The sequence below is a fragment of the Camelina sativa genome, chromosome 6, assembly GCF_000633955.1.
Source record: "Camelina sativa cultivar DH55 chromosome 6, Cs, whole genome shotgun sequence".
NCBI lineage: Eukaryota > Viridiplantae > Streptophyta > Magnoliopsida > Brassicales > Brassicaceae > Camelina > Camelina sativa.
Genome location: NC_025690.1, coordinates 5,679,600 through 5,690,470, shown reverse-complemented (window position 1 = coordinate 5,690,470; position 10,871 = coordinate 5,679,600). Strand labels below are relative to the sequence as shown.

At 35.8% G+C, this 10,871-nt stretch overlaps 2 protein-coding genes across 3 annotated transcripts in view; both read left to right on the top strand.

Moving 5' to 3' along the window:
* Positions 1–2,898, top strand: part of LOC104790480 (ABC transporter B family member 22-like) — a 6,746-nt gene extending 3,848 nt beyond the window's left edge. For both annotated transcript variants that reach the window (XM_019246665.1, XM_010516241.2), the window contains exons 6-7: positions 304–1,200; positions 1,446–2,898. In XM_019246665.1, coding sequence (XP_019102210.1) covers positions 304–1,200; positions 1,446–2,816 — 2,268 coding nt within the window. In that variant the 3' untranslated portion in view covers positions 2,817–2,898. The remainder of the gene's footprint in view (positions 1–303; positions 1,201–1,445) is intronic.
* LOC104790479 (ABC transporter B family member 22-like) lies at positions 5,390–10,007 on the top strand. Its single transcript, XM_010516238.1, has 7 exons — positions 5,390–5,679; positions 5,908–5,962; positions 6,098–6,276; positions 6,369–6,826; positions 6,903–7,443; positions 7,545–8,441; positions 8,520–10,007. The coding sequence occupies exons 1-7, from the start codon at positions 5,482–5,484 to the stop codon at positions 9,888–9,890; spliced, it is 3,699 nt and encodes a 1,232-aa protein (XP_010514540.1). The 5' UTR covers positions 5,390–5,481; the 3' UTR covers positions 9,891–10,007.

The window sequence follows — 10,871 nt, the reverse complement described above, 5'->3', positions numbered from 1 at the left end:
TTGATGGTGTGTCCATTGACAAATTGCAAGTAAAATGGTTGAGATCACAAATGGGTCTTGTTAGCCAAGAGCCAACACTCTTCGCCACATCAATAGAGGAAAATATATTATTTGGTAAAGAGGATGCATCCATGGATGAAGTAGTGGAAGCCGCAAAGTCCTCAAATGCTCATGATTTCATTTCTCAGTTTCCTCTTGGTTACAAAACTCAGGTTAGATTCCAAATTTAGAAAATAGTGATTATGTGTTTTTTTTTTTAAGTTGGATCAAGATGTATATATAGTTTAATTTTTACGCAAAAAGGTTGGGGAGAGAGGAGTGCAAATGTCAGGGGGTCAGAAGCAGAGAATTGCAATTGCACGTGCGATAATCAAGTCACCAACAATTCTCTTGCTAGACGAGGCAACAAGCGCATTAGACTCAGAATCCGAAAGAGCAGTTCAAGAAGCCTTAGACAATGCCTCTATTGGTCGTACAACTATTGTTATTGCCCACCGTCTCTCTACTATTCGTAATGTTGATGTTATATGTGTATTCCACAATGGTCACATTGTAGAAGCTGGATCACACGAAGACCTCATGGAGAACTTAGATGGTCAATATACTTCTCTAGTGCGCTTACAGATGATTGAAAATGAACAATCAGATGATAACGTTAGCCTAGGTATGGGAGATAGTCAATTCTCAACTTTAAGTAAAGATGTGAAGCATAGTCCAAGGTTTTCTATTCAAAGCCAGTCTAACTTGCTCACGGCTTCAAGCGTTGATACAAACGATCTTGGTACAATTCCAAAGGATAAGAAGAAGCATGCGCCATCTTTTAAGAGATTGATGGCAATGAATAAACCAGAGTGGAAACATACATTGTATGGTTGCATAAGTGCAGTCTTATATGGGGCTTTACACCCAGTGTACGCATATGCTTCAGGATCAATGGTGTCGGTGTATTTTCTAACGAGTCATGATGAAATGAAGGAAAAAACAAGAATCTACGTGTTGCTTTTTGTTGGCCTAGCTGTGTTGTGTTTTTTGACCAGTATCATTCAACATTATAGTTTTGCTTACATGGGTGAATATCTAACGAAACGTATCCGAGAAAATATTCTCTCCAAGCTATTGACCTTTGAAGTAAGCTGGTTTGATGAAGACGAGAACTCAAGTGGTGCAATTTGCTCTAGACTAGCAACAGACGCAAACGTGGTATATCTTCTGTCTTACTAATTTAAATTCTGTGAGACAAGTTTTTTTATTTTACCAAATACAGTAAAACCTAGATAAATTAATTAGTAAGTCATAATTTATTGAGTTATTAATTTATCCATTATAAATAATTAAACCGAAAAATCAATTTGAGACCGAAAAATATATTGATTTATCAAGGTATTAATTTTCGAGTATTAACTTATAGAGGTTATATGGTATCTTATAACTTTTTGTTATGTCAGGTGAGATCTGTTGTGGGTGAACGCATATCATTGTTAGTACAAACTATATCAGCAGTGAGCATAGCTTGCACACTTGGTTTGGTCATTGCTTGGAAATTAGCCATTGTAATGATTGCGGTACAACCTGTGGTTGTTGCGTGTTTCTACACTCAACGCATTGTACTCAAAAGCATATCCAAAAAAGCCATTAAAGCACAAGAGGAGAGCAGCAAACTAGCTGCCGAAGCCGTCTCCAACATCAGAACCATCACAGCTTTCTCGTCACAAGAACGGATCCTAAAATTACTCAAAAAGGTTCAAGAAGCCCCACAGAGAGAAAACATCCGCCAATCATGGTTAGCAGGGATTGTGCTAGCAACTTCTCAAGGCCTCATGACATGTACTTCAGTTTTGGGTTACTGGTACGGTGGTAGACTAATTGCCGATGGAGAGATCATGTCAAAAGCATTCTTTGAGTTGTTTATACTCTTTGTGAGTACTGGTCGGGTTATTGCGGACGCTGGAGCCATGACAACGGATCTAGCCAAGGGCTCAGATGCGGTCGGGTCAGTGTTTGCAGTGTTAGATCGCTGCACTAACATTGATCCGGAGAGCCCGGATGGGTTTATCCCACAAAACATAAAAGGACAAATCAGATTTGCAAATGTGGATTTCGTGTACCCAACACGACCTGATGTGTTTATATTCAAGAACTTCTCTGTTGAGATTAACGAGGAAAAGTCCACAGCGGTTTTGGGCCCAAGTGGGTCAGGGAAGTCCACAATAATTAGTTTGATCGAGCGGTTCTATGACCCGTTAAAGGGTACTTTGGAAATCGACGGCCGTGATATAAGGTCGTATCATCTGAGATCACTTCGTCAACACATAGCTTTGGTTAGCCAAGAGCCAACGTTGTTCGCTGGGACTATCCGTGAGAACATCATGTACGGAGGAGCATCTGACAAGATTGATGAATCAGAGATTACTGAGGCGGCGAAGGCAGCGAACGCTCACGATTTCATTACATCACTATCAAACGGTTATGACACATACTGCGGGGACAAAGGAATACAATTGTCTGGCGGTCAAAAACAGAGGATCGCGATCGCTCGTGCGGTTCTGAAGAACCCGTCAGTGTTGCTCCTTGATGAAGCTACGAGCGCTTTGGACAGCCAATCAGAGCGCTTGGTACAGGATGCACTCGAGCGTTTGATGGTTGGAAGGACAAGTGTTGTGATTGCACATAGGCTTAGTACGATTCAAAACTGTGACATGATAATTGTTTTAGACAAAGGGGAAGTTGCCGAATGTGGAACACACTCTTCCTTGTTGGGAAAAGGTCCTACGGGCACATATTTCACATTGGTCAGTCGCCAGAGAACTCATTGTTGAAGAACATTTATTCTTTTTATGAAATTTCAATTATCATATATATATTGAAATCCCAATGTATATTACGGAAACCAGTTTGGGATCTCGATAAAATGGATATTCTAGGAACTGACTCATTTATTTCTACAATTTTGAACCATCACTCTTCTTTTAAATTTTCCGATAAATATAGCATTTGTTTATATGTAGACGGAAGATTACGTTGTTGGCTTGTTGCCATCAAAGTTAGTTTGCTTATAATAATGACCGAAAACGAGGTTCGTGTCTGCGTGAAGCATGCTAAGTGTATAAATACTTCGATATGACCATTGACCACCATTTGTATGAGATCGATGACAGAAACCCAACTTTTCGTATTTTTATTTCATCGAAATATTAAATATTGTGATATTACAATTTATTTCATATTGTTCTTTACTTATTATAAGATGAATGAAAATATATTTTACTAGAATTAATAATTTATTTTAAGGTAAATGATATCAAATCAACATTAGTTTACTAATCTTTTTTTTTAAATATGACGAAATATTTTTTTTTTCTTGTTTGTACATAAGTAATAGTCAGTGTTCAAGAAAGCGGTCTAGGCGGCCGCTTAGGCGCCGTCTAGGCGCTAGGCGCTCAGCAGACGCCTAGACGACCGCTTAGACCGCCTAAAATCACAAAATTTTTATTTTAATGTATGTTTTATTTTTAACTACATATATTTAAAATTTTAAGTTTTATATTCATATAAATATTTATAAATGTTTATATGTTATTAATCTAAATTAAAGAAATGTATTTTTATTAATTTTAGTTTATGATTTATTATTATTTATTTCTTCTAACATATATTTTTATATAATTTTACATATAATATCATATATATAATGTTCATATTGTAAACGCCTAAACCGTCTAAAAACGTTTAAAATTCCGACTAGGCGTTCTAGGCGCTAGGCGCTGGGTCACCGCCCACATACCGCCGAGCACTATCTTGAACACTGGTAATAGTACATAAACTTTACATTATGTAATTAAAAATATAAATAAAAAACTAAGATGAATTTTTTTATCTCAAAACTTAGAGAAATACATAAAAATTATAACATAAACAAGAAAAACTTGATCGATTTAAATTATTATAAATCCAAATCGTATGAACAAGTATCTACAATATTAAGGGAGAAATACACATAGAACTTTAAACTTAAAAATAGTATTTACAGAAAATGCCATTGGTCTAAGGACATATTTAAAATTTATCATTAAGGGTCAAATTGTAATTCTTAAACTAATAAAATCTTATTTTTGTCCAAAAAAAACTAATAAAAACTTTGAAATAATTAAGTTTTTGTTAATATTGTAAATTATGATTCTCCTAGTCATCAATATGTAGTTTTTTTTATTGTTCACGGTTGTAAAGATATATTACTCATCCTATGAAAAATGTGTGTTCAATGTTTCACAATAGCGGACTGGTAAACTTAAATTTATGCGAGTTGATAAATTAAGAAGTTTTAAAATTCTCACAATATAATGATGCAAAAACAACAAAACAAACAATCTTAAACTGTAGTATACCTTAAATAAATTAAAATATTATAATATTCTAAAATAATTCATACAATGAGGTCATTATATGATTGTTTGGGTATAATCAGAAAATAATATGAACTAATCTACCAATAGTTGTGGCGACTTAATTTTCTATTTTTTTTGAATTTTATTGTTATTATGTTGCTGACAATTTTTTGGTTTTAACTGAACATTCGATTCCTTTATAAGATTACTCTTGTAACTATATTCTCAAACAATCTATAGTTTGAAGAAAAAAACTAAATTCAATTACACAGCCGTGTGTACTCTACATACTATTCGTTTCTTACTGCTATCACTCGATTTGTTATTTGATAACATACATTATAATATACATGTCAAACTCAAAAAACTTTATGTCAATTTAATTTACCAAACAATTAAAAAATAAATATTATCTAAAATAAAATATTTTTTTAAAATAGCATAACCATAAATTTGTATTACTATTATTACAATTTCGAAGAAAATCTCCTAGTTGGACTAATATTTTGTTAACAGTTGTTTATCTATTTTTTATTTGAACTAATATTTAGTTAACAGTTGTTTATGTATTTTTTTCCTTGCCTAACTTTGCCTTAAATTGTTTAGTTCCATTTAATGATAAAAACATGTACTGTAATTCTAACGCTTCTGAGTTCTGAGATAATCAATTCCATTTAACTGCAGTGACGAATTTGATATAAACCGTTGTGTTCATTGACCTAAAATAAAGACTTATCTTTTTTTTTTGGGTACACAAATAAAGACATATCAACGGCCACTAGAAAAAACCACCTAACTCTTATTTTTTTTCATTAGTAGTAATATTTAAACACTACCAAAAAAACAAAATTAGTTTAATGTGTGGGCAACCCTTGGAATTATTTTCTAGTTTAATGTGTGGTTGACAAAAAAAAAAAACAAAATTAGTAATATTTAAAGGCCAACCGTCTTCTAATTAATACGTAAACAGTACCACTTCCTCTTAAATAGAGAAAAGAAGACTTTGTTGGCGCTAGCTCTCGTTTCCTTAAGGTCAATGTGTTGTTTTAGCTTTTCTTCTCAGACACAGAAAAAAAAATAAACAAAGGAGAGGAAGAAGATGAAGAGTTTTCGGAGCATAAGATCGATATTCATGCATGCCGACAGTGTGGATTTAATGCTGATGGGATTAGGTTCACTCGGAGCCATCGCTGATGGTTTCATCACTCCTATAACATTTTTCATCACCGGCTTGCTGCTGAACAACATCGGTGGTTCCTCAGTCGCTGATGAAACCTTCATGCATTCCATCATGAAGGTCTTAATTTTCTTACTTCTTTACTCTCTATTCTATAGTTTTGGTTTCAATTCTTATAAGAACGAGCGAATGAGCGATGATATGTGTTTATAACTTTATATATGTATGTTAGGAATCATGAGTACAGAACCATTTTACTTCATTGCTGATCACAGTATGAGTACGAGAGGACGTATAACTATATATCCCTTGAGAGTACTGATGTATCTTCCTTTGGGTAACTAACAGAACGTTGTAGCTCTGCTTTATGTGGCTTCTGCATCTTTGGTGATATGTTTCGTTGGTAAGTATTTCGATAATTGCCTTTTTATAAGCCTAATTAAAACACCAAATAAAAACTAAAAATAACTGGTGCGTTTCAACATAATCAATTTTATATAAAATATGCGGATGGTTTTCGAAATGCAAAACAAAACAGAAGGATATTGCTGGACAAGGACAGGGGAGAGACAATCATCACGAATGAGAAAGAGGTACTTACGAGCAGTATTAAGACAAGATGTGGGTTACTTTGATCTTCATGTAGCAAGCACTTCTGATGTTATCACTAGTGTCTCAAGTGACACCCTCGTCATCCAAGATGTCCTTAGTGAAAAGGTCTTAACCTTTATATTTTTGTATAATAATTATTATTTCTTCTTTTGGTGAAAATGTCTCACAGGTGAAATTTGTTTATTTATTTCGAACAGTTACCAAACTTTTTGATGAATGCATCGGCGTTTGTCGCAAGCTACATCGTGGGATTCATCATGTTATGGAGACTCACCATCGTAGGCTTCCCGTTCTTTATTGTCCTCTTGATCCCTGGACTGGTGTGCGGACGAGCCCTTATCAGCATCTCGAGAAAAATACGTGAAGAGTACAATGAGGCTGGTACTATTGCTGAGCAAGCTATCTCGTTGGTACGAACCGTGTATGCATTTGGTAGTGAGAGGAAGATGAAATCAAAATTCTCGGCTGCGCTTCAAGGCTCGGTGAAGCTAGGACTACAACAAGGACTAGCTAAAGGAATCACCATTGGGAGCAACGGTATCGTTTACGCCATCTGGGGGTTCATGACTTGGTACGGCAGTCGGATGGTTATGTACCACGGCGCCAAAGGTGGTACTATCTTCGCAACCATCATATGTATCACCTATGGTGGCTCGTAAGTATTCATATCTAAGTCTCTTTAAGTTTTTTTTTTATTGTAGGTTTGATCTTTGTTATTTTACATGTTTCAGATCACTTGGTCGAGGTTTGTTGAATCTCAAATATTTCTCAGAGGCGGCTGTAGCAGGGGAAAGGATTATCAAAGTGATTAAAAGAGTTCCCAATATTGATTCAGATAACAAGGATGGTCAAATTTTACATAAAGTAAAAGGAGAAGTCGAATTTAAGCATGTGAAATTCATGTACCCGTCTAGACCTGAAACCTCAATCTGTGATGATTTTTGTTTGAAAGTTCCAAGTGGGAAAACTGTGGCTTTGGTGGGAGGAAGCGGCTCGGGAAAATCAACTGTGATATCTCTTCTTCAAAGGTTTTATGATCCAGTCGCGGGAGATATTCTCATTGATGGCGTGTCCATTAGTAAGTTACAAGTGAAATGGTTGAGATCACAAATGGGTCTTGTTAGCCAAGAGCCAGCACTCTTTGCCACATCAATACAAGAGAACATACTTTTTGGTAAGGAGGACGCATCCATGGATGAAGTAGTGGAAGCTGCCAAGGCCTCTAATGCTCATAATTTCATTTCTCAGTTCCCTCATGCGTATAAAACTCAGGTAAGACTCCTACTTTAAGAACAATTTGACCTTTTTTTTTTCTATAGTTTTATCAAGACATGTATTAATTTATATGTTTTTTCTATTGGTCACAATTAAAGGTTGGGGAAAGAGGAATACAAATGTCAGGGGGTCAGAAGCAAAGGATTGCAATTGCACGTGCGATAATTAAATCACCAACACTTCTCCTTCTAGACGAGGCAACAAGCGCGTTGGACTCAGAATCCGAAAGGGTAGTCCAAGAAGCCTTGGACAATGCTTCTATTGGTCGTACAACTATAGTTATTGCTCACCGTCTTTCTACAATTCGTAACGCTGATTTTATTTGTGTAGTCCACAACGGTTGCATAGTAGAAACTGGATCACACGAAGAGCTTGTGAAAAATTTAGATGGTCAGTACGCTTTTCTAACCAGCTTACAACAGCTGGGAAATGAAGAAAGAAATGATAATATCAATGTAAGTACGCAAGGGGGTCAAGTCTCGATTTTGAACCAAGATTTGAAGTATAGTCCAAAGATTTCTATTCAAAGCCGGTCAAACTTGTTCTCGACTTCAAGCACTGATACAAATCTTCCTGGTTTGACTCTAAAGGATAAGAAGACGCTTAAACCATCGTTTAAGAGATTGATGGCGATGAATAAACCAGAGTGGAAACATGCATTGTATGGTTGCTTAAGTGCAGCCCTATATGGGGCCATACAACCACTATATTCATATGTTTCAGGATCGATGGTGTCAGTTTATTTTCTAACGAGCCATGATGAGATCAAGGAGAAAGCAAGGGTATATGTGTTGCTCTTTCTTGGTCTAGCTATATTCAGTTTTGTGATCAGTATCATTCAACATTATAGTTTTGCTTACATGGGCGAATATCTAACAAAACGTGTCCGAGAAAATATTATTTCAAAGTTATTGACCTTTGAAGTAAGCTGGTTCGATGAAGAAGAGAACTCGAGTGGTGTAATTTGCTCTAGACTAGCAAAAGATGCAAACGTGGTATGTCTTCTGCCTTACTAATTCAAACTTTTGTGATTTTTTTTTTCCCAATAATCTTATAACGTTTTGGTATGATAGGTGAGATCTCTTGTTGGCGAACGGGTGTCATTGTTAGTACAAACTATATCGGCAGTAAGCATCGCTTGCACACTTGGTATGGTCATCGCATGGAAATTCGCCATTGTGATGATTGCGGTACAACCAGTGGTTGTTTTGTGCTTCTACGGACATCGTATTATACTCAAAAGCTTATCCCAAAAAGCCATTGAAGCCCAAGACGAGAGCAGCAAACTAGCTGCGGAAGCTGTCTCAAACATCCGAACCATCACATCTTTCTCATCACAAGAACGAATCATAAAGTTATTAGAAAGAGTTCAAGAAGGTCCACGAAGAGAAAACATCCGACAATCGTGGTTAGCAGGGATAGTGCTTGCAGCTTCACGAAGCGTCATGACGTGCATTTCAGTTTTGAACTTCTGGTACGGGAGTAGACTTATTGCTGATGGGAAGATAATGTCTAAAGAATTCTTTGAGTTGTTTATAGTCTTTGTGAGTACGGGTCGCGTTATTGCAGACGCTGGAGCCATGACAACGGATCTAGCTAAGGGCTCGGATGCGGTTATGTCTGTGTTTGCAGTGTTAGATCGATGCACAACCATTGAGCCGGAGAATACGGATGGATACCTCCCTGAAAAAATGAAAGGACAAATCAGATTTGTCAATGTGGACTTCGCTTACCCAACACGACCCGATGTGATTATATTCAAGAACTTCTCCATTGAGATCAATGAAGGGAAGTCTACAGCAATTGTCGGTACAAGCGGGTCAGGTAAATCCACAGTAATTAGCTTAATCGAGCGGTTCTATGACCCATTAAATGGTATTGTGAAAATCGATGGTCGCGATATAAAATCGTATCATTTGAGATCGCTTCGTCAACACATAGCTTTGGTTAGTCAAGAGCCAGTGCTTTTTGCTGGGACGATTAGAGAGAACATCATGTATGGAGGAATATCAGACAAGATCGACGAGTCTGAGGTTATCGTGGCGGCAAAGGCAGCGAATGCTCATGCTTTCATCTTATCATTATCGAACGGCTATGACACGTACTGCGGAGATAGAGGTATACAATTGTCAGGTGGTCAAAAACAAAGGATAGCAATTGCTCGAGCTGTTCTAAGAAACCCATCAGTGTTGCTTCTTGATGAAGCTACAAGCGCTCTAGACAACCAGTCAGAACGTATTGTGCAAGACGCGCTCGAGTGTTTGTTGGTTGGGAGGACAAGCGTTGTGATTGCACATAGACTTAGCACGATTCAAAACTGTGACATGATAACTGTTTTAGACAAAGGGGAAGTTGTCGAGTCTGGAACACACTCTTCCTTGTTGGGAAAAGGTCCCACGGGCATCTATTTTTCATTGGTGAGTCACCAGACAACTCACTGTTGAAACACATTTCACTCTTCCTTTTTTAAAAAAAAAAAAAAATGAAATTTAAGTTATTCTACTTACAGTATATTGATTATTGAATGCCATATACATTAGGAAACCTGTTAGTAATGTCGATAAAATACCAATATACAGTATATTGGGAACCCCATTTATATTTCCAATTTTGCAAAATAAACTCATTGTTTGAAAATTTCGATAAATATCTAGCATTCTTAAATTTCGAATATAACATTTTTTTGCCATGTGTCTGTATGAAGGCATGGTAGTTCGATTTTCCATTAGGAGAAACTGCTCTCTAGAAGGAGGTATTACTCAATGTTGCACCCGATCCACATAGTCTAGAACAACTCACTTTGTTTCGTGATGGGTAGAATGAAACTTAATAATACATACTCCCTCCCGTTTTTTTACTTACCATTCTAGAGCTTTGTACACAAATTAAGAAAATAGATCAATGTTTTATTATACATCTTCTTTAATATATTTTCTAATTTTTTATTGGTCAAAGCATTAAAATAGTTGAGATAAAATTGATATTTTTACAAAACATATGCATTGGAAACCTAAATGACAAGTATTAGAAAACAAATTTTTACTTTAGAATGACAAAAATAAAATAATAGAGGGAGTAGTGTATATGATCAAAAGAAAATAAGATATATTTTAAGTGACCAAACCGGGAGCTTAATAACACAGAAGACGAATAAAGAACGAATAATATTATTTGACCTAAAAAAGAATGAATAATATTAATCAAATTAAATTGGTGATTTATTTAATTATATTTCAAATTTGAAGATGAAAGGAATATAATAATTTAGTATTTGAGTGTACAGAAGTGCTGTTGTGATTCTTGCTACAGAAAGTAGTTGTTGAACAATTTGTGATCATTGTAATGAAAAAAACACGATTGTATGAAATTAAGAAACATAACTATAGCATAGGGAATGGAATTGCTGGAAGTGTTTATTTAATGTC

Bases quoted from the DNA above. Each gene is read 5' to 3' on its own strand.
- LOC104790479 (XM_010516238.1), top strand. From the start codon at position 5,482: ATGAAGAGTTTTCGGAGCATAAGATCGATATTCATGCATGCCGACAGT. The intron at 6,277-6,368 runs GTCTTAACCTTT...TATTTCGAACAG, and splicing joins AAGATGTCCTTAGTGAAAAG to TTACCAAACTTTTTGATGAA. The intron at 8,442-8,519 runs GTATGTCTTCTG...TTGGTATGATAG, and splicing joins TAGCAAAAGATGCAAACGTG to GTGAGATCTCTTGTTGGCGA.